The sequence below is a fragment of the Xyrauchen texanus genome, chromosome 3 (assembly GCF_025860055.1).
Source record: "Xyrauchen texanus isolate HMW12.3.18 chromosome 3, RBS_HiC_50CHRs, whole genome shotgun sequence".
In the NCBI taxonomy this organism is placed as follows: domain Eukaryota; kingdom Metazoa; phylum Chordata; class Actinopteri; order Cypriniformes; family Catostomidae; genus Xyrauchen; species Xyrauchen texanus.
In genome coordinates, this window is record NC_068278.1 from 24,765,285 (window position 1) to 24,789,624 (window position 24,340).

Sequence of the window (24,340 nt, forward strand, 5' to 3'; positions counted from 1 at the left end):
ATACAAATTCCACTAGCCAAAGACCAAGAGCGACACCTTGTGTCACTACATCGACACAACATTGAGTGAGTGACAGATAGAGAACAGCAATTCTGCAATGAAACATTGTGTCAGAGCCACATGGTAAAGTATGTGCTATTTAATGCCTAGCTCCGAACAAGATTTAACAAGATCCATTAAGAATGTGATATGCATATTTATACTAAAATCAAGATGTAGCTAAAATAATCATATTATGAATATTGCCAGTTGTAGGCACAACTCTGAAATATGTAGCTGCACCATAAGTCACCTATCCAATACATCTAAATGAGCTAATGCAGTGTTTCGCAAACTTTTTTGTGTATCCCACAGTGTTGGGGAAGCTACTTTGAAACTGTAGTTTGACAAGCTACAAGCTACTCATAATTTTAAGTAGTTAAGCTACAGTACAAGATAAAGTAGTTAGCTACACTAAAAGTTAATAACAAAAAGTAGCTAGCTACAGTGAAGCTACTTAATGAAGCAATATTTTTTTAATCTTAATATCAAACCAATAATATTAATAACAAAATTTACACTAATGACATTTATTAATTAATGTATTAATTAAATACATTTTATGTGCTAACATAATTATATTTAATTTATTTAATACATTTAATGAATAGTAACATTAATATAGTTAATAATGGCTAGTATATAACGGTAAAAAATAAAAAGAACAGACGCCATTAAAAAAAGTATTTTTTATACTATACTTCACACTTTTCAGTCCTGCTGTGGCCAGGTGTAGCTTACTTCCCTAAAGATAAGATTTTTATGACAAACTCTCCTTGGGCTGGCATTTTTTTGTTCTTGACACATAATATTTAGTGTGGATAATATGTGAATAAAGACTCAGGACTTTTTTGCCATTGACATGCAAGTGCCAGCTTCACAGGTCACATACAGAGGTTGCTCTACAAATATTTGTTTGCTTTGTTCAGGTCCAAAAAAAAGTGGATGGATAGTCATCCTAGATTGTTGCATAATAATACATGCCACAACTGATTTCTTTTACCAATCATTTTATTTTTTTATATGAAAATAATAGTTAATTAAATGGTTAGAAATGGAGAAATCAAATAGTTCTGCATGATAGTAATTATTAAAATAATATATACTGTATATTTATAAATATTTTAATAATAATTCACTCACTGCGCTCCATAATGCACAGATGAAGAGAAACAAAATAAACATATTTAGAACAGAAAACAAATCCCTCAAAAGGCAATAAAAACTTTTGGAATTATTTTATTTAATATAGTAAAGGTAAATATGCTGTTGTGTGATCTTTTAAGCACAAAGTGTCTGAAACAGTCTTTGTTTTATAGAAGAATAGAATGGTGCTCTTTTATTAACCATCAGACATTCTCTTGAGCTGTAATATGCTCTAAGTAGATGGCAGTAATTAACAATTTTTGTTTGTGATCTGCCATTACAAAAGAAGAAGAAGACGACGCTGCCTGATTCTGATCAACAGAAAGAAATATGCTGCCAGATCGGACGTTTTGCCAGTAACAGTTTGGCTTCTATGCAATAAGGAACGCTATTAGTTATAATCTGACCAACATGATGTGGCATTTGGTCACGCTACAAAGCTATTTAGTGGAAAAAGTAGTTTGCTACTGGAAAAGCTACTGAAAAATGTAGTTACCCTTCTGTCACTCACTCGACATGGTGTCGAATGTAGTGACACAAGGGGTCTTTCTTAAGAGCCTGGCATACCTCTGGATTTGAGAAAAGGCCAATGAGAAATTGGCAGACAGACTTTGTATGTCCCGCCCCTGGACATACGGGTATAAAGGGAAATGGACGTGCGTCTGTCAGTCAGATTTTTTCTTCGGAGCCGAGCGGTTGTGCAGCAGCAAGCTGAGTCTCACTACTGCTCCACTCACCTCTAACCAGAGCATTGCTGTTGGATCTATGGTGCATTTCCAGCGGTTTTCTACCTCTCTCAATTCAGGACGTGTCTTTTTAAAGATGCCCTTCCGCCTCATGTAGTTCCTGGATGCGGTTGATATCTCTCCAAATCTGACGGTCATAGATGCTGCCTCGTGTACCTGGGCAGCGATCACACCAAGGCAGCGTTTGTGGATGGTACATGTACTCACTGCAAGAATATGACCATGTCCCCCCGCTTGAGGACGACCCGGCTGGCGATGGAGGCAATTTGGGGATGGCAGCAGGGTCCGTTTCGCCGGATATGTCCCCATGAACCACCTGCCTGCCGGCACGCTCTCTTGCTTCCATCCAGGCTTGAGGTGAGGTCGGCTTGCCTCACGGCCAGCCTGCATTCTCCCTCGAGCCCCCTGAGTTGAATGGCGACGTTGCCGATGCATCGGAGAGCATTCAGGCATCTGATGCAGAAGACTCGACTGGGCTGCCACCTTCAGGTCAGCCCACCCAGTCTGAGGCTGATGCGCAGATGGCCGACATGCTTTCCCGGGCTGCCGTGAGCACTGGGTTGGACTGGAACCCTCTGTCCTCCCCCACAGCCTTCACGGCTTGACGTTTGGTACCTCGGGTCAGGGCGCCGCTTTCATCCAATCCCCCCCACCCAGTACCTTTCTTCCCAGAGGTGCATGACAAGCTGACGAGGTCATGGAGGGCACATTTTACTAACCGGAACCGACCTCCTCGCACATCCGCTCTCACTACCCTTGACTGTGGGGAAGCCCACAGGTACACAGAAGTACCCCAGGTGGATAGAGCGGTTGCGATCCACCTGTGCCCCGAGAATGCCGCTACCTGGCGGGATTGTCCGGTACTCCACTCCAAGGCCTTGGGCAGGCGACGGCCACCCTCGTGGTCCAGGAACGTCACTTGTGGCTAAACCTGGTCGAGATGTGCAACGTTGACAAAGCACGCTTCCTCAACGCCCCCGTCTCACAGCTTGGTTTCTTTGGCGACACCGTCGACAATTTCGCCTAGCAGTTTTCAGCAGGAAAGAGGCAGACGGAAACTCTCACATCATGCCGTGGTGCCGCCCCAGCACAGCCCAAACCCATCCGCCCACCGAGGGCGTCCCTCTGCAGCTTCATCAAGCAGGCTCCTAAGCGCTCCTTAGATGGAAGACCCAGGCAGTCAGATGTTCGCTCTGGAGCTGGTACCAAGACCAATCCATCCCCCAGTGGAGGGCCGGGAGTTAAATCCTTATTTGCCTTACTTTCTTTTGCCACACCACATTTGGGCTGCGGTACCCACATTGTCAATAAAAGAGCAATTTCCTCACATCCTGGGTCATCTAGTCGAATTGCCGTTCTCACGGCACCCCGGCACCAAAATCCTTCAGCCCCGGTTTTCCGGACACAGTTACCTCGCCTGTCCATCCCCGGAAGGCCGGCGCTGATGAGTACCGAAGATGTCCATACAGGACCTCCTCCTCAGTCTCTAATCTGCCCCCTGCCGGGTGCGTGGAACAAGGAAAGTGCTATGAGTCTTTTCTCAGCACCCTAGCCTCGGGACACGCTTATGCCTCACAATGCATTATTATCTGCTCCCCATAGTGCCCCTCACACGGAGCTTGGATGCATGGCTTTCGCTGCCCAACCCTTCGCGCTGGTTGGCCAGGACCATCCAACTCGGCTACGCGATTCAATTTGCCTGGCTCCCGCCTCGTTTCAGTGGTATCTGCTCCACTTCGATGCGCGGGAAAATCCCAGCACTTTACGTACAGCGATTACAACTCTGCTATTCAAGGACGCGATAGAGCCTGATGAAGAAGGGTTTCTACAGCCCTTCATCGTACCAAAAAAAGGCGGTGGGTTGCGGCCAATCTTGGACTTGCGAGTTCTCAACAGAGCTTTACACAAACTCCCGTTCAAAATGTTCATGCATAAACAGATTGTAACCTGCATTCGGCATCAAGATTGGTTCACAGTGGTAGACCTGAAGGACGCGTAATTCCACGTCTCCATTTTACCTCGACATCGAACCTTCCGACGGTTCACGTTCGATGGCCAGGCATATCAGTACAAGGTCCTCCCCTTCACCCTGTCCCCTCGTATCTTCACCAAGGTCGCAGAGGCAGCCCTTGCCCTACTATGGGAAGTGGGCATCCACATACTCAATTACCTCGATGACTGGCTCATTCTAGCTCACTCTCCTGAGTTACTATGCACTCATAGGGACCAGGTGCTCAGGCACCTCAGCCATCTAGGGCTTCAGGTCAACTGGGAAAAGAGCAAACTCGCCCCGGTTCAGAGCATCTCTTTTCTCAGCATGAAGTTAGACTCAGTCTCAATGACAGCACGCCTCACGAATGAGTGTGCGCTGTCGGTGCTAAAGTGCCTCGCTCTCTTCAAGCCTGGCACAGCGGTTCCTCTAAAACAGTTTCAGAGGCTCCTGGGGCATATGGCATCCTCAGCCATGGTTGCGCCGCTAGGGTTGATGCATATGAGATCGCATCAGCACCGGCTTCAGACTCGAGTCCCAAGATAGGCATGGCGCCACAGCACGTCCGTGTGTTAATCACCCCTTTCTGCCATCAGACTTTCGACTACAGATGTGTCGTGGTCACCATAGATACCTTTCAACTGGGTTGGTGCATCGTGTGCAACGGGCATGTTGCACACGACGCTGTGATGACACATCAACTGCCTAGAGTTGCTGGCTGTATTCCTTGCCCTGTGGAGGATTCTCCCGCTGATTCGGGGCAAGCAAGTCTTGATCCGTTCAGACTCATCTTATTTCACAACTCGCCTGCCATCTACTCAGGTCGCTGCACGCCACCCATATCCCAACAACCTCAACACGGCAGCGGACGCGATGTCAAGACAGATCTCACTCAGCGGAGAGTGGAGGCTCCACCCCCAGGTGGTCCAGCTGATTTGGGACCGGTTTGGCATGGCACAGGTAGACCTCTTTACCTCCCAAGACAATTCCCACTGCCTGCTCTGCTACTCTCTAACGGACACCCCTCTGGGGACAGACGTGCTGGTACACAGCTGGCCCTGGGGGCTGCGCAAGTACGCATGAGCCCAAAAGGCTCACTTCCCTCAGTGAGCCTTCTTGCACTGGTGCCGTGCAAGGTCAGGTAGGATGGGGAACAAGTCACCTTAGTGGCTCCTTACAGGCCCACTCGGACTTGGATCTCGGATCTCACGCTCCTCGCGACAGCACCTCCCTAGCGAATTCCCCTGAGGAAGGACCTACTTTCCCAGGGACGGGGTACCCTATGGCATCCGCGCCCAGACCTCTGGAATCTCCATGTCTGGCCCTTGGACAGGATGCGGAAAATCTGAGTGACCTACCACCGCCGGTTGTAGACACGATCAAACAAGCCAGAGCTCCCTCTACCAGGCAGCTTTACGCGCTAAAGTGGCACTTGTTCGCAAATTGGTGTTCTTCCCGGTCTGAAGACCCACAGAGATGCGCAGTTCAGTCGGTGTTTGCATTCCCGCAAGAGAGGTTGGAGGGGAGGCTGTCCCCCTCCACCTTGAGGGTGTAACTAGCTGCTATTTTGGCACACCACGACGCAGTGGACAGTAAGTCCTTGGGTAAGCATGACCTGATTATCAGGATCCTTAGAGGTGCCCGGAGACTGAATCCTCCCCGGCCAAGCCTGTTCCCATCCTGGGATCTCTCAGTGGTCCTCTCGTGCTTTCAGAGAAGCCTGTTCGAGCCGATTGACACAGTAGAGCTCAAGGCCCTTTCCTTGAAGACGCCCCTCCTGATAGTGCTAGCTTCCATCAATAGAGTTGGGGACCTTGAAGCATTCTCTGTCAGCGACACTTATCTGGAGTTTGGTCCGGCAGATACTCATGTCATCCTAAGACCATGACTGGGCTACGTGCCCAAGGTTCCTACGACCCCCTTCAGGGACCAGGTCGTGAACCTGCAAGCATTGCTCTGGGAGGAGGCAGACCCAGCCTTTTTGTTGCTGTGTCCGATACATGCTTTGCATATCTATTTAGACCTCACGCAGACCTGTAAATGTTCTGAGCAGTTCTTTGTCTGCTTTGGCGGACAGCGGAAAGGGAACACTGTCTCCCAACAGAGGTTAGCCCACTGGGTCGTTGACGCCATCTCCCTGGCCTATCAGACCCAGGCCGTGCCCGCCCCCTTGCAGGTCTGTGCACACTTGACGAGAAGTGTGGCATCCTCATGGGCACTGGCCAATGGCACCTCCCTAGCAGACATCTACAGAGCAGCTGGGCAACACCCAATATGTTTGCGAGATTCTATAATCTCAAGGTTGGGTCGGTCTCGTCCTGTTTTATCAGGTCCGAGCCGGTAGAATTCGGTAATGCGGAACAACTGACCGGGTGTACCGCTTGCACTCAGCACCTTTCCCCTCCACTGACGTAAACACGTGCGCTCTTATCCAAGGAGATCCCACTAACTAGGCTCCCTGGATGACTCCTCCCTAGCAAATTCAGCAGAAGAATTATGACCAGACCCACTATGACATTCAAATGCTCTGTACAGGGGTAGGGCTCCAAAGGCCTAATTCCCTCTTCAGGCAACTCCCTGTGATGTATTTTCCACGCCGGACCCGCGTCTCCCTTGGGCAGTCTCTCTGCCCTGGTCACTGTGTATGTAGAGCTCCTCACTTACTAGGTAGGACCTACCACCGCACCACTTCCATGTGTGGCTTGACAACCCATGTGATGTATTGGCTACATGTTACCTCCCACCAGCCTGGGCAGGATGTGGTCTCCGCAGAATCTTTTCCCCCTGAAAGAATACGAACGGAAAAGAACGCCTTCCCAGACGTGTTTTATAGCGTTAAGACAGCCCCAACTGCTTTATGCTCTATGACGAGAAACATAGAGAGAGAAAGGGCCGCAGATGGCCAGCTTGCTCCTGTGATAGTCATGTCGCTTGTTCGCCCCTCAGGGGTGCTGGGAACCTAAGAACTGTACTGTATATGACACTTTTCAGGGGCATTGGGGAGGGTTAAGTGCAGCTGATACAGTTGCTTCTAGCATGCAGTAGTTTGCTCGCACCTGTGTCAGCAGTTCACGTAACACGTTTTTAAATGGGACCCCTAGTGTCACTACATTCGACACAACGTCGAGTGAGTGACAGAAGGGGAATGTCATGGTTACTGTAGTAACCTCCGTTCCCTGATGGAGGGAATGAGACGTTGTGTCCCCCTTGCCACGACACTAGACCTACCACTGTAAACGGCCGAACCTTACTCCCCGCTTCTCAGTGAAAAACCTGACTGACTGACGCACGTCCGCTTCTCTTTATACCCATATGTCCAGGGGTAGGACATGCAAATTCTGTCTGCCAATTTCTCATTGGCCTTTTCTCAAATCCAGAGGTACATGAGGCTCTCAAGAAAGACCCCTTTCGTCATTACATTCGACACAACGTCTCGTTCCCTCCATCAGGGAACGGAGGTTACAACAGTAACCATGACGTTAAGTTAGTAGTGTCGCTACATGTAATTAGCTACTTCCCAACATTGGTATCCCCACAGAAACATCAATAAGGCTGAAGTACACCTTCATCGACACAAAAATCAAAGATTTGTACTGAAGATTATATAATTTATTATCATTAATATTCATTATAAATTACATTTTAGGTATATTTTAGTTCTAATGCCCATTAACTAGCTAATGCTGTTAATTATAAATGGAATTTACAAAACATACATTTTACAAAAAATATATTATTAGTTATTTGTTATTTTGGAGAAATGTTCACTTTTTAAAAATGAACAAATTCAATGTATTCCATCAATAAACATGATGTCTTGAAATTTCTTATATTATACGTAAATGCTGTGCTCAAATAAACAGCTTTTAGTGTGTGAGTAAAACAGTATGCCTGTTGTATTCTATTAATTCATTAAAGTTAGCGACTGTCTATCTGTGTATATTTCTAATATTTGCAACCCTGTTTATGCATTAATTATCCAGTTCATTGACTGAATGTTTTTGCAAAGAGTGTGATGAAACATAATTTTATGGGCATGTGAAGAGTTGCGTTTGACAACGGTCTAGAGTTTGTCACAAAAATAATGTAATGATGACAGAACATTTAAACTGGCTGCATTAAGTACTTTTAAAGGCAAAATACTCTGAATAGGCAACGTTTAAATGCTACCTTCATCTCTATGACTAATGTTTTTGTCTGCTTTGCATGTGTTTGACCGGCCAACATAAATAATAGATATAAATCGCTTTGGACTATAGGTTGCAGGAAAAAACGCGGTATATTCTGAAAAATATGGAACTGTATGTTTTATTACGTTTGTTGTTTACATTCATAATTTGTACTATTACAAGTATTTACATGTAGAACAAGATATAAAAGGTACTGTCTCTATAAGATTACCAGTGGCAGTTCAGTTTATTTTTTGTTGCTTTTTAACAACAAACTGTAAAGAACAGAAAGGATATTAAAAGAGACAAAAGACAAATGGATTGCATGGATCTAATCTTTGGACACGCTTTACATGAGACGAGTCAGTTACAGAAATACTCAAACCAGCCCTTCTGGCACCAACAATCATCCATGTGATTATTTAATCAGCCAATCGTGCAGCACCAGTGCAGTTCACATCAACCATCAGAATTGGGTAAAAAATGTTGATCTTAATGATTTGGAGTGTGGCATGATTGTTGGAGCCAGATGGGCAGGTTTGAGTATTTCTGTAACTGCTGATCCCCTGGGATTTTCACGCACAACAGTCTCTAGAATTTACTTGTGCCAAAAACAAAAAACATCAAGTGAGTGGCAGTTCTGTGGATGGAAACACCTTGTTGATGAGAGAGTTCAACAGAGAATGGCCAGACTGGTTTGAACTGTCAAGGTCTACGGTAACTCGAATAACCACTCTGTATAAATGTGGTGAGAAGAAATAGCATCTCAGAATGCTATTCTGAGATGCGAGTTTGTGCTGTTTTGGTGGCACGAGGGGGACCTACACACAGTGGCACATAAATGAAACTGCTTTAGTTAAGACTAAAATTAAAGTTATGCCCTCTGTTGTTCTACAAGTATTTGCTAAGTTCTTATAACTACAATTGTAGTGGGCCTGATGGATATTGTAATGCATTACTTATACTTGCAAAAGGGCAAGGGAAGTACATAGGCCCTTTACTTGTGAATGAGGTGCTCAAATTTATACAAACAGTTGTTTTATTCTATGGTGTCAGAAGAGAAGTGTCAAGAGTAAATAAAATAAAATAAAACATAGTATAAGGAGGGTTCATGAGCGCAATACTCAAAGAAATAAAAAAGTTCAACACATCCCACACTGGAAAATACTAAGAGTGTGTGCCATAGCAGCCTCTGATAGCTGAATACACATGAAGAACTAAAAATAACCTTCGTTTCTTTCCTTTAGTGACATATTGCATTTTTTTTTCTTACTTTAGACTCTTATGTTCCACACTCAAACTTTCTAGAAAGAAAAATGGAAGAAAAGGGTTCTTCCTGAGTACACAAAGTAGTCCTGTACTCATTCAAATAACTACTCACACCTCTCCTAATAATTTGTGCATATGAAGACAACATATTGAAAACTTTAAGTGTTTTTGAATTCAAATTCTCAATAAATATATCTAAAACCAAATCTTATATCACTCACTGCCAAAAGCACTGCCAAAAGCACTTCCAAAAGTATAAAGAACTCCAGAACTGTACTTTCTATCCAGACGTTTAAACCTGAAACTAAATTACAGTAAAATATAAAAAATGACAGGGATGCTGCACAGTAAAAATATATGTTTGATTTCGGTAAACACTGTCCCATGGGTAACCCAGGAAATAGCAAAGCCTCTTACCAGCTTTCTTGGGTGTTCGGGTGAAGGTTCCTTTCACGGTTCGGCAGTGGGAGTTGTCACCACCACACACACCACACTTATCCTCCACCTTACTGGAACCAATTTCCCTGTCACAGCCCACTTTCTGCAGGAGAGAGAGAAGTTATGCAAGACACTTTACTGAGAAAAAAGGCAAGGCAGTTTTACTCAGACTTCTGATATTAGAATCACCTCAAGCTTTCATCTTTCCCTAAGTCTGCATATCATGAAACTACAGCTACTGACAGATGTGTCTTTCCCATTTTTTTAATCAAATGGATTTTGAGTGCAACTTCCCAAAAGCAAAATAATATTTTTTATCTTTATAATTAACATAACTAAGTTGCATAAGTAAGTTTAAAAGTGTTTGTGAATTCAAAAGTTCTTTTTTAACATATATAATTTGCTCTTTACCATACAATGAAAGTATGTTGTCTGTCAAGTTCACTTGCAATTTTGCTTAGTTTATTTTTTATTAAATTAAATTAAAAATTAAAAAACGAAAAAAATAAAAAAAATAAATCACATTTACATAAGTATTCACAGCATTTACTCAATACTTTGTTGAAGCACCTTTGGCACCAATTACAGCCTCAAGTCTTTTTGTGTATGATGCTACATGCTTGGCACACCTATTTTTGGGCAGTTTCTCCCATTCTACTTTGCAGGACCTCTCAGGCTCCATCAGGTTGGATGGGGAGCATCAGTGCACAGCCATTTTCAGATCTCTCCAGAGATGTTAAATCGGGTTCAAGTCTGGGCTCTGGCTGGGTCACTCACGGACATTTACAGAGTTGTCCCGTAGCCACTCCCTTGTTATCTTGGCTGTGTGCTTAGGGTCATTGTCCTGTTGGAAGATGAACCTTCACCCCAGTCTGAGATCCAGAGCACTCTGGAGCAGGTTTACATCAAGTATGTCTCTGTACATTGCTGCATTCATCTTTCCCTCGATCCTGACAAGTCTCCCAGTACCTGCCGCTGAAAAACATCCCCACAGCATGATGCTGCCACCACCATGCTTCACTGTAGGGATGGTATTGGCCAGGTGATGAGCGGTGCCTGGTTTTGACCAGACATGACACTTGCCATTCAGGCCAAAGTGTTCAAAGTTGTTTCATCAGACCAGAGAATTTTGTGTCTCGTGGTCTGAGAGTTTTGGCAAACTCCAGGCGGGCTGTCGTATGCCTTTAACTGAGGGGTGGCTTCCGTATGGCCACTCTACCTTACAGGCCTGATTGGTGGAATGCTGCAGAGATGGTTATTCTTCTGGAAGGTTCTCCTCTCTCCACAGATAAATGCTGGAGCTCTGTCAGAGTGACCATCGGGTTCTTGGTCACCTCCCTGACTAAGGCCCTTCTCCCCCGATCGCTCAGTTTGTCTTAGCGGCCAGCTCTAGGAAGAGTCCTGGTAGTTCCAAACTTCTTCCTTTTACAGATGATGGAGGCCACTGTGCTCATTGGGACCTTCAATGCTGCAGATATTTTTCTGTACCCTTCCCCAGATCTGTGCCTCGATACAATCCTGTCTCGGAGGTCTACAGACAATTCCTTGGACTTCATGTCTTGGTTTGTGCTCTGACATGCTCTGTTAATTGTGGGAGCTTATATAGACAGTGTGTGCCTTTCCAAATCATGTCCAATCAACTGAATTTACCACAGGTGGTCTCCAATCAAGTTGTAGAAACATCTCAGATTTCTCAGATGATGATCAGTGGAAACAGGATGCACCAATGATGAGCTCAATTTTGAGTGTCATGGCAAAGGCGTATATGTGATTTTTGTTTTCTTCATTTTTTTTTTTTTTATAAATTTGCAAAGATTTAAACAAACTTCTTTCACATTGTCATTATGGGGTATTGTTTGAAGAATAAATGTATAAAATAAAATAATGAATTTAATACATTTTGAAATAAGGCTGTAACATAACAAAATGTGGAAAAAGTGACTGATGCACTGTATATCTGTGCCTTATGCCCCTGGCTACTATTGATGGTAGTACTATTGCGAAGTTACAAATTTTTACCACAAAAAAGCATAATCCTTAAAGGTGATGAAGTGCAATTGACAAATGTGTATTTTCTTTTGAAAGTACACATCTTGGCATTGACAAATATGATACACTGTACAGTACATTGTAGCAGTTTGCTGAAAAACTTTATAAAATGTGCTAGACATCTGCAAATAAATCTAAAAGCTTCTGTAATCTATCTGATACTCTATTAATCACTCCCTCCCAAAAGCTAATCACTATTCATTGTCAATTCCATCCAAAAAACTCAATGTACTTCTAATAACCAAATCCAGAGAGATCCATTCCTCAAACAACATTCATTTTAAAGTGGTACTTATCCTATATACACTGCACAGTAAGCCTGCTGTGGCTCAGAGATAAACCATAGAGCCAACTCTAAACTCAATATTTTGATAGAATAAGTTAATGAGATGCAAACGACACTGATAGGAATACTGCTAATTGCTGCTTCTCTACATTCAGCTTCAAAGTAGTTTTTTATACAGCTTTTAGAGACAGGGTTTGTTTAATAGCTTACCACACACTCTCCACGCACACAGATGCTATACGGGTCTTTGTATGAGCACCTTGTCCCATCATGCACCAACTGTTTCATGTAGGCTACGTCACCTGTTTCTTTTGACTGGCAATATAGGTGACATCTTTTGTAGGCTGTAAGATAAAAGGACAATGAAAAAATTATTTAAAAAAAATTAAGGGGCCATGCATATTTGTTTGGCCTAAGTAGTTCTAAATCTAAGAGGAGATTTACTAATATTTATAACTTGACAACTTTTGAACAGTTGGTAACTTTACAGAGACATCGGATCACAGAAAACACATATTGAAATGCATGTGACCACATTGCATTTGAGGTGTAAGCACTAATTCATCCTGAATGTTTCCCGGACAGCAATGAAGTGCCATCCATCACTTGTCAATCAACCACTGCTCTAAAACAAGGGTTTTAAACTTTGCCGGTTATTTGCTGCTTTAAAAGGAAATAAGCGTCCGATCAAAAATAAATAAATATATAAAAAGCGAATACATACACAAGTATGAGAACTTTACGGATCTTCTTCAGTGTGTCTGATTTCAACATGCAGAAACACAGATGTGAAACACACACATCTGAAGCTCAGCTAACAAAGGTACTCCACTAAAACAACAGATACATTTACTCAAAATTCTGCATTTGTGTTTAGATTAAGTTTTAACTGCATCTGGGAGAAACATGTTTTCATGCTGGTTTTATTTGCACTTTGTTTGTCTTATATCACTTTTTTGTGGTATTGTGTCATGAAATCAGACCCTTCCCTCGAAGAGGTCACAGTAGATGCATTTTAGTAACCAGGTGCAAACAGTGATGTGTCTCGTCTGACCACCTGTGATCAGATCATCTGAAATGCATCTTAATCCATCCATCCATCCATCGTCAACCGCTTATCCTGTGTACAGGGTCGCGGGATGCATCTTAATACCAGGTGTAAATAGGATCATAGTGTCGAGCTAAAGTACTAAGTTTGGTTTAAATGTACCAAAGAAATGCTAAGACACAGGCTCACTTCCGTTTCATATATACACAAAGGGTGTGATCTAAAAACGTCACATCCTCCAGATCTGTCTACATTAGCTCCCATTATCCTGATTATTAACTCCACTTTGGACTACAATTCCCAGAATCCTTTTCATACCACCATTCCTGCTCACACACACCTGTTTCCCATTCCCTCATCAGCTCTCTGTGTATTTAGTCTCTACTCTGGCTTCACTTCACTGTGAAGTCTTGCCAATTCACCTAGTTGTTTTTCATTTCTGAGCATTTTCTATCTTGTTAGCCTGCCTGTTTTGACCATTGCCTGTTCCTTGGATTATCCCTTTTGTCTCTCGATTTGGAATTATTTGAATTGTGTGTATTTGCTTATCTGGTTTGACCTCTGCCTGTTAGACTACTCTCTCTAATAAACTCTGCTCATGGATCTCTCTGTGTCCGATTCTGATTTGTCACAGAAGACTTTGCCAACTTCAGATCCAGCTGAGTTTTCTTCACTGCAAGCTACATTTACCTCACAAGCTTAATTGTTGGTGGCACACCATCATCAACTGGGACAACTTTCCTCTGCCACGGAGGAAGTGCTGAGTTATTTATGTACGGCTTCCCCGGCCAGCTCATCCGCACAAGCCACAAATCCAACCCCCCCCCACCATCGCTGACCACTCCCTCTGAAGCTTACCCACTGCGGCCATATTTCTGAGCCCCTCATCTCGCTCTCCCTGAGAAATTGAACGGCACGCCAGGTCAGTGTGATGGATTTTTGCTGCAATGAAGCTTTTTATATTGCTCAATCTTCTTTCTACTTCCCCACAGAAGAATCCAAGGTGGCCTTTATCACCTCTCTGCTCACAGGCCGAACATTAGTTGGGCTACGGCAGTATGGAATCACAATGACGAGATGTGTAACTCTTTAGGAGCATTCACTTCTCATTTCAAGCAATCTCATTTCTTTCAGAACAGAGTGGGTGGAAAGGACATGAACGATCATATAATTTGATTCACACAGGGGAATTCCACTGCAGCTGACTATGCACTTACTTTTCGTACTCTCACAGCAAAAACTGGATGTACTGATGCACCCCTTAAAACCTATCGCAATGAACTCACGCACCAACTAATGTAGAGATGGCCAATCGAGATGATAATCTCTCTTTCAACCAGTTTATATCTCTCTCCATCAAACTCAACAACTTGAGACGGAGCCGGACCCCAGCTGCCAGAATATCACCTCCCATGTCATCCTCTTTCACAACGCCTCTACACGAGCCCATGAAATTGGGTTGCTCTCGTTTGTCAAGAGAAGAATTTCAAAGACACATCAATAACAAACTGTGTTTGTACTGTGGAGAGCACAGCCATTTCCTATCCTCCTGTTCCTCACGTACCTCCTTACCAACTAATACCCCGGTGAGTTCCTGCAACTCTTATCTATTGGAAAATAGAAATGTATTTGTTAAAGTAAGAATCAGTTCCACTCAGAATTCTATTTCTGTCAAAGCTCTTATTGACTCTGGGGCTGCAGGCAATTTTATTTACTCTGACCTCTGTGATCTGTTATCTTTAGACACTGCCCCTTGTGTACCTTCTCTCTCTGTTACAGTGCTAGATGGTCACCCACTTCACGCTGGCTCAGAACTTCACATCACTCAAACCGTCTCTTTACAAGTGGTAGCTCTTCATCATTAAACACTACAGCTTTTAGTCACCAACACTCCTAAGAATCCCCTAATCCTCAGTTACCCTTGGCTCACTAAACACAATCCTCACATTTCATGGTCAGATGGTGAAATTACTCAGTGGGGACCTCTTGTTTTACCTCCTGCCTGCAATCAGTGCAACCCATTTCTCTCCACACCACCAATATCAACCCTGCTGAATCCTCTGTGCAACCTACCATCGCTGTGGTCTACCAAGACTTCCTGCCAGTGTTTAGTAAGGCTAAGGCTACTCAAAAACTCACCGCTATATTGACTGCACTATCAACCTCCTTCCTGGCACCCAACCTTCTAAGAGCTGCATCTATCCCCTGTCTATACCTGAGACACAAGTCATGGAGGATTACATTGAGGAAGCATTGAAAATGGGTTTCATTCAGCCCTCCATCACTCTCACAGCAGCAGGTTTCTTTTTTGTGGAAAAAAATGATGGCAGACTATATCCTTGTATTAACTATAGATGCCTTAATGCTATCACCATCAAATTTCCCTATCCTCTTCCTCTAGTCCCAGCAGCACTTGAACAACTATGGGATGCCAAGGTCTATACTAAACTGGATTTGTGCCATGCCTACAACAGACAAGTGGACAAGAGGACAAGTGGAAGACCACCTTCATCATCCATTCAGGTCACTACGAATATCGGGTCATGCCCTATTGCCTTGCCAACTCACCATCCATCTTCTAGTCCTTCATGAATGAGATTTTCTGTGACCTTCTGCACCAGTGTGTCATAATATATATATATCGATGACATCCTGGTTTTCTCACCTTCCCTAGAAGCTCACATCCAGCATGTACACCAAGTTCTACAATGCCTCCAGGATAATCACCTCTTCGTAAAGAGTTTCATGTCACCACCACAACCTTTCTGAGTTATGTAATCAGTCCTGAGGGGGCCCACATGGACAGTCTCAAAGTGAATGCCATCAAGAACTGGCCTTTTCTAGTTACCACCAAGGAAATAAAATGCTTCCTGGGTTTTGCTAACTCCTATAGACGATTCATTCCAACTTCAGCACCATTGCAGCTCCCCTCACTTCTCTCCTCAAAGGGAAACATAAAACTCTCCAATGGACCCCACCAGCCATAACGTCCTTCAAGGGTCTCAAAGAGACATTCACCACTGCACCTGTACTTCACCATCCAGATCATTTCCGGCCTTTCATCATGGAGGTGGACGCCTCTAACTTTGGTATCAGAGCTGTCCTCTCCCAACAACAGAGTAACCCTGCTGAAATGTATCACTGTGCCTTCATCTTCTTCAAACTCAATTCAGCAGATTAAAACTAAAATGTGGGGAACCGTGAACTACTGGCCATAAAAGATGCGTTGGAGGAATGGCGTCATTGGATAGAGGGCTCACAACATGCATTTACCATCCTTCCTGACCATCACTATTTGGAATATTTATGCTCCACCAAACAACTCAACAAAAGGCAAGCTCGATGGGCTTTATTCTTTACCAGATTCAACTTTTCAGTTAGGTATCATCCTGGGTAAATGAACACTAAGGCTGATACCCTCTCTCTGATTTATTTCCCTGAATCTCCAGAGTCTACTCAGACCATCCTGTCCAAAACAGTTATTGCTGCTATAAACCTGTCCAATGGGACCTCATGAAGGATATTAAGCAGGCCTCTCTGACTGAATGACCTCCTCCCAGTTGCCCTAAAGACTGTGTCTATGTGGCCGCCAAGCTCCGTTCCCATGCCATGCAATGGGTCCATACCTCCTTGTGCTCCGGTCACCACACCACTCAGTTGGTTCAGAACAAATTTTGGTGGCTTTCTCTTTCCCCTCTGCATGTAAAGGATTGTTCTATCTGTGCCCAAACTAAATCTTCCAGATTTCTTCCAGCAGGACTTCTCCACCCCTTACCTATTCCGCAACAACCCTAGTCTCACATTGCAGAAACTATCTTCCATCAAGTGTTTAGGCTCTACGGTTGGTCAGACGACATTGTTTCAGACAGAGGACCACAATTTATCTCACGGATTTGGAAGGTGTTCTGCAAACTTCTAAATGTCAACCTCAGCCTGACCTCCGGGTACCATCCTCAGTCTAATGGCCAGATGGAATGCCTAAATCAAGAAGTAGGTCACTATCTACGCACCTTTTGTCTCTCTAACTAGTGTGATTGGTGTAGATTTCTCCCTTGGGCAGAATATGCCCGAAACTCCCTTCGCAGTTCATCTACTGGTATGACTCCATTTCAATGTATCCTGGGATAACAACCTCCACTCTTACCCTGGCCTGGGGAAACATCGGATTACCAGCACTGAACCATTGGATGCAGTGCAGTAACCAGGTCTGGGAGTCAGCCCATGTTAACCTGCAATGAGCCATCCGCCAACAGAAGATACGTGCCGACCGACGTCGCCAACATTTGCCAAAAACTCTCCCCCAGGTATATTGGACAATATTAATATATATAATATTTAATTACATTCAATCAATTAAATTATTAACCATGTCATGTGGATGGACATCCAGTAACATTTCGAATGTGAGTTTTTCCTGTACTGACTGATCCCCCAACGTAAGTTCTTTAATGCAAACTGAAATAAAAAATTTCACCTTATACAGCAGATACACTCAAGGACAAATTATACATTATCAAATATATAATAATGATTACAATAATTGATTATGATAGATAAGATCATGATTGCTGACTATGTGAACCACCGTGTTGTTTACGTTGCAATACAGCATGGGATTCTGAGTTCATCAAGCATAGATTGTTCTAGAAAAATAGCCCTTCCACTTTGTTGCACCCAATGTGTTGAAAATGAGAGGCGGACAGAATAGAAGGCTGAAGTGGACTAACTAGTTTATACATTCTTTGTTTGGCCACAGAAAACAGCACAACATCGCTGCATCAAAACAGTCAGATCTGTAAGAGCTTCTAATTTTTTTTTGTAATTTTTTATATGTTTGCAACAAAAAAATTAAGATATTGTGATGTTGAAAAGACTATTTGTAGTCTTTATAGTCACTCTTTTCTGGTAAAAAGCAGCACAAATGCAGATTGCACCATTTTGATTGTACACCTCTGAGCCCAGCCTAGAGTAATCACACTGGTTTGATCATTCGTGGGAAAGGGTTAAGTTACCTAGCAACGTCAGTAAGAATCTAATTAATATTCATGAGTTAAGCCATCAGCATGTCATGACCTCACAAGGAGTCAGTGGCACCCAATTCAAAACTTGTTCCAGTGTCTCTGGTTTTGCATCTTACTGTGCATATAAAAAGGATGTGTGGGTTTATGTATCCTACGCCAATGATAAAAACTAAGAATAATCCCACCCACTGGCTCTTCAAATAACAACATTTTAAAATCTGACAAACTCACCGTCTGGGTGCTCGTAGGGAAGCCAGTGGTGTTTGGCATCCTGGTATTCAAAGTGGGAGTTGCGAAGTTGACACTGCTGAGCTCTGAAGTCCTCAAAGTGTTTAGGGCAATCATCTGTGTTACACAGCTGGTACTCATAGTTCACCCCTGGGCAGTCCTGGCCTCCATTAGATGGACTTAATAACAGATAATGTGATAGCTAAGGTCAACTAATTACTTCAAAAATATAAACATCTTTGAATTAAAAAAAAATCATTAAATAATAAAAGTTCATTTGAATAAATACATTTAAATAACAAAGTTAAAATGAATATTTTCAAAGGACATGTCTGGTTCTAAGAGAACTTCGAAACACTCAGAAATAAAATATTTAGATCCAAACTTAAACTCCCTGAGCAACGTTTGGATTGATTGACAACTGACACAAAAGATGAATTAACTTTAACAACTGTTTAAAACTCTGAAGCTTTCATCACAAGCCTGTGATGATTTCTCATTCATGAGGGTTTTTTAAGTGCATGCATCTGCTCAACTCAAATGCCATTTGTCAAATTAACAGGTCCTTATCTAGCACACACCACACCCAGCAGACTAATGTGGGTGGTATTTAAAAAAAAGGTGAAAATTCCCTGCTCTCTTGCTTTCTTTTTCAAATGTACATGATAATTAATAAGCATCCACTCATTTGCTCAGTGCATGAAATATCATCCTTATTAAGAGAAAACACAGCAGCCCTCTGATTATATACCATATTAAAAACTCCCTAAGCAGATGTTTCTCTATACAAAAGATTTAGGTACGTAAACAGGTTATCAGATTATTTCATGCTTTCATATATTCCATACCACTACAGGAGGAATCAGCAGACCAAATAAGTTAGTACAGTGATTTTAAAATATTGACATATTCCACTGTGGCATAGGCAGTGGTGGGTAGATTACTTCATAATAGCAATACTGATACAAATTACATGACTAAAATTGCAATCTGTAACATAATCTCTTGGATTATATCTTTAGGTAAACTAATATCTAATATAGACTATTTTTTGATTACTTCTTTTTTTTTTATTTGATGTTACATGTATTTGAGCAGTATAATATATGCTATTTTGACATAATGTTGCTTATATACATTTAAGAAATCTTTCATAATGAATCAAAATGTGAGAATCGTTATGATATTTTACTTGCTTTTTTTTGGCCAAGATGGCAGAAGAGGATTTTTTTGTAAACTACTGTCTACAAGGTTTAATTTATTTGTCTAGACTACCAGAATCAATAATAAGTGAAGGTCACTGGATATGATCTGGACATAGTATTTCACAGTTATACATCAGCAGTTTTTAGTAATTTACAGAATTATTAATCTTGAAGGCATGGTGAAAAATATATTAGCAGGCTGATTTACAATGACATTTTAAAAGATTCAATCACTAAATTATGAACAATTCATAATTGCTGGTTAGTGTGTAATCATGTAATCTTAAAAAGTAACTGTAATTAGGAGTGTTTTAAAATGTAATTGAATAAAACTTTTGTAAACAGATTACATGTAATCCGTTAATACCTAACACTGGGCAGAGGTTCCTTAAAGACGAAACAATCTTTTGGAAGAATGCATGACACATATTTTTAAAAGTCAATTTGATAAAGGGAACCAACTTATTTTTATTACACGACTCTTTTGAATACTTGATTCTGATTGGTCAATCATGTCATTCTGCAGTCAAATATTTGTATAAAAGGACTTAAACAGTACATTTAACCATTTTCCCTGGCAAACAATCCCCTAAATTGTGCTTGTCATGTCTTTTAGTACTCTGTGGTCTCTGTCAACTGACATAATAAAGTCATTTACAGTAACCACAAATCAACATTTAATGTCAATTTATTTATTTGCCAAGTAGCTGTGTAATAAGCTGGATAATGTGAAGTCAGTCAGTCATTATCCCAAAATTAATTTGCAATAATGATGGGCTGACTGTACATTATATGCAACAAAGGTCTGATTTCTTTCATAAATGTATGTACCCATTATGATAATTTTGTTTTCTTTGATGTAACACAAAGCTAACTAGTATTCAACGGTCAATGAAATGCTTCTTGTGTTTAACCTTTCGAGTAGAGCCATACATGTACATCCTTACTACCTGTATGCTTTTCTTTCATCTCTACCTTTCATATATTTGCTCATTACTACAGAATCTTAACTTCATTCGTGGCATGTACACCAGGGTGGAGAATAAATGTTATGTCTCTGCAATGTTGCTCTTCATTATCAAGCCTTACTGTGAGTAGAGTAGATAACATACACTGGGTTGTTGCACTGGCGGGTTCTGAAACGCACACCTTTCCCGCAGGAGCGAGAGCAGGAACCATACTTGCTCCAAGCACCCCAGGCTCCATCTTGCTTCACTTGGTTGGCATTTTTCCACATGCAGTGACCTTTGTAGCACCACTATGAGTGGAAGGGGTTAAACATAGTTAAATTGTGATGGACTTCCTGACCACAACAAGGGAGTAGGGAAAATCAAGCACAACAATAAGGAGACACATGGAATTACCTTCCCAGGTGCACATTCTGTTCCATCCAATGGAGGCCCCTTTTTGGTTTTGCAGAAGTAAGGGTTATCTGGATGACTGCACCACAGCTGTTTACATGGATCAAATGTGCGAAACTGAAGGGAGAAAAAAGTACCAATGTTTGGATGGTTGGCAGAGAAAGTGAGAGAGAGATAATAATATTAAATAATATTTTTTTAAATTTAGTGCCAGCTACAATTTCACAAGTATATGCTCTGACAATCCATTGCCTCTTAGAGACGTGCTTGAGCACGGATTTAATAAAATAATTGATTTTCCCTCTTGAGCTGCTCTGGAGCTAGTGGTAATATTGACAAAACTTGAATAATAAATTATATTAAATGTTTCTCAAATAATACCACACATCAAAGTAATAATATCAATGTTTCAATACTTTTATCTGTAATAGTTTTACCTTTATATGGTAATAGATGTCTTAGCTGTAAGGAATAAGTGTTTAAATGAAAAGTCTATGTGGGCCTTACTGTACATTATAATTATCTGAACCAGGTTACAGTAAATCCTTTTTACTAAAAATGTTGAGTTGATGAGTCAAAAAGTCTTCAGCTAGATAATGTTCATTACATATTTTAAATATCCAATTTTTCAATAACATTTTCATTAACAAAAATGAGTGTTAAATCTGCCCCCAACCACACAGCCAAAATCAAATCCTGTACATAACAATAGCTACCCATGGCAGTCTTAGTTTTGTTAGCAATGTTACATTTTAAGAAAAAAAAACTATACATTAAATAGCTATTAGTTTATATTTAAAAACATCAAATCTTTAGATAGCAGAATAATTGACATTAAAAAAGTCTCCCCTACTTCTCCACATGCAGGAAATGAAAGAGAGGGAATTAAACAGAGAGAAAAGAAAAATGTTTCAGAATTTTCTGTTTATCGCAAATGGCACACAGTGAAGATGTTTCAACAATGGCAAACTTGCAATGTGGCTGATCCGCTACTGGACTTCTGTTCATTAAGGCTAATTTTTCTTTTCATTAAGCACAGTAGGAGAAAGTGTCATAAAAATGTGAAGGATTGACAATCCTGTTGTATGCAGGTATTTCTTCTCATAAAAAAATTATAAAAATAAATTATCTAATGATCTAAACAAATAATTAAAGTGGCAGCCTGGAACACAAGGCTGAGAGGTAGCTTATGACTGACAGTGTGACTTTTTATCTTGAGCTTCACCAAAACAATGCTACTTATTTGCAGTGCGGTTTGGAGTACGAAAGACTCAAATGTACCTTTAATAAATGGACGGATATGCCCAGGAGAGAGACGGCACAATGTTGAAGGAATAGATGGGAAGTGCTGTTTTAATGAAAAAGCACTTCTAAGCCAAGTTCCTTGTCCAGCAGTTGAAATCATGTCTTTAGCTCTTTCACAGGCTCATGCTTTAAATCACATTTGCACTGAGAGGGTCAAGGGTGAAGATCATTTTAATTATTGGATAATCTTATTGTCATGACATTAATTCAAACAAAATTAAATGCATAGGTCAATTGTTTTCTTAGGCATGTGCCAAATGCTGCTCTTCACAAGTACATTGAAGTTACCATAAATAGGGTACAAAATAGGGACTGAACTGCTTATGAAGAAAAGGCCAGTGAAAGGACATGCTTAACATTCAGAAATGTTGATTGTCAATGTCATAATAATATATAAGTTGATTTGTTTTCCATTCAACTCTAATGTAAACTAAATGTACAAATAGTGATGTTTAAAACTAGCTACTTTTGTGCTAGGTTATTTTTACGTTAGATTATAGTTGATCTCTCTTATAAAAAATCTAGAGTTCTGACAATCTACAGCTGCAAACTTGCAACAAATTTGCCACTCAATATTTTCACATGCAAATATTTTCCAGAAGTATGCAGCTCTTCACCGTTGGTGGTGAACCTGCAGCAAACCTTTGGCAACAATGAAACAATTTGCCGCAATTTTGCCACAAAGCTCATTTTGCATTAGAAAATGAACAGTGACTAATATCCATAGTTTATGGGACATATGGCATATTTTCACATGCAAATGAGCTTTGTGGCAAGGTATGACTCTCAAATTTGTGTAAGAGCTAACATATCTAATAGTTATCAATTAAAATGTTTTGCACCTCTATTGCTTTAAAAAAAAATCACATAACAAAGTCACATAATAACAATTATAATTAAAGGTAGGCTTGGGATTGATGCCTTTTATTTTTTACAGATATAGAGTGCTTTCGCACTTGGTTCGATTGCTTGGACCAAACCCGATTTCATTTCCTCCCCCCTCCCGCTGTGTTCTCTGTTCACATCAAATTATTTGGGTCCAAACCGCAGTATGATTATGTCACTAGCATGAGTACAAGTGGCAGCTATTTACCACTGTATCTAGCTAACAACTCAAGAAGACATCACTGTGTTTGTGAAGCATTAAAATGTATCCTATTGGAATTACCATCAAAAACTTGCCATGCACAGAAAGACAATTGGGTTTGTCTGCCATGGATGCATTTAATGTGCAATGATGTGATGAATGTTGCCATTTGTCTGCCGCAAGCACGCGGATGCATGGCAAGAGATGTGAAGAATGTGAGCTGCTCTCTGAAGGGGATTAATTTGGACACAAGTAGGTATGAAAAATGCATAATAACACAATATTTGAGATCACAAGCCCAGACCACCTTTAAAGCAGATCAGGGTTTGGTTCACTGGTGCACAACCGAGATTGGAAAACAGCATTCACATCATCCAAACGAACCGAACCCGGGTGTGCACCAAAAGTCACAATCATGGCACAATCATGGCAAAAAGGCAATCATAAATAGGGCTGCTCGTTGCACAATAGGGCTGAAACGATTAGTCGTCGTTATCGACAACATCGACAATAAAACATTTATGACAAAAATAATTTTTAGTTTATAAGGTGTCGTTTGAATAGACAAATAGTCGTTTGATCTCATTTAACGTAACATGGGATCACGTCAAACTTTAATGATGACACACGAGAGCAGCACTGCAGTCCGCGCCAGACTGAGGAGAGGAAAAATTACACAGATCACAGTACAGATGCACTCTATAAACTTTCCAAACAGCTTCAGGTGATGTACATCACAAAGTACAAGGGAATTATACAACAATACCAAATAAGTAAATACAGAAGCACTCTCATTGTGGAATAAGTGGAGTCAGGGCTCTTTAAAGGAAACACCCAGGTGATACATCTTAATTGCAGTTATATTTAATATGTTATAACTTTATTAAAGTTCATTATAATAAGGAAGCATGTCTGTCGCGGGGACGCTCGTCCCTCAATCCCGCTTGCTAATG

The 24,340-nt window shown here is 41.4% G+C and overlaps 1 protein-coding gene across 2 annotated transcripts in view; it reads right to left on the reverse strand.

The window, feature by feature from the left end:
* Positions 1-24,340, reverse strand: part of adamts3 (ADAM metallopeptidase with thrombospondin type 1 motif, 3) — a 198,019-nt gene that overhangs the window by 67,094 nt on the left and 106,585 nt on the right. For both annotated transcript variants that reach the window (XM_052093365.1, XM_052093359.1), the window contains exons 11-15: positions 20,999-21,112; positions 20,747-20,892; positions 18,433-18,608; positions 12,343-12,476; positions 9,777-9,900 (exon numbers count right to left, since the gene is read on the reverse strand). In XM_052093365.1, the coding sequence (XP_051949325.1) occupies positions 9,777-9,900; positions 12,343-12,476; positions 18,433-18,608; positions 20,747-20,892; positions 20,999-21,112 (694 nt within the window). The remainder of the gene's footprint in view (positions 1-9,776; positions 9,901-12,342; positions 12,477-18,432; positions 18,609-20,746; positions 20,893-20,998; positions 21,113-24,340) is intronic.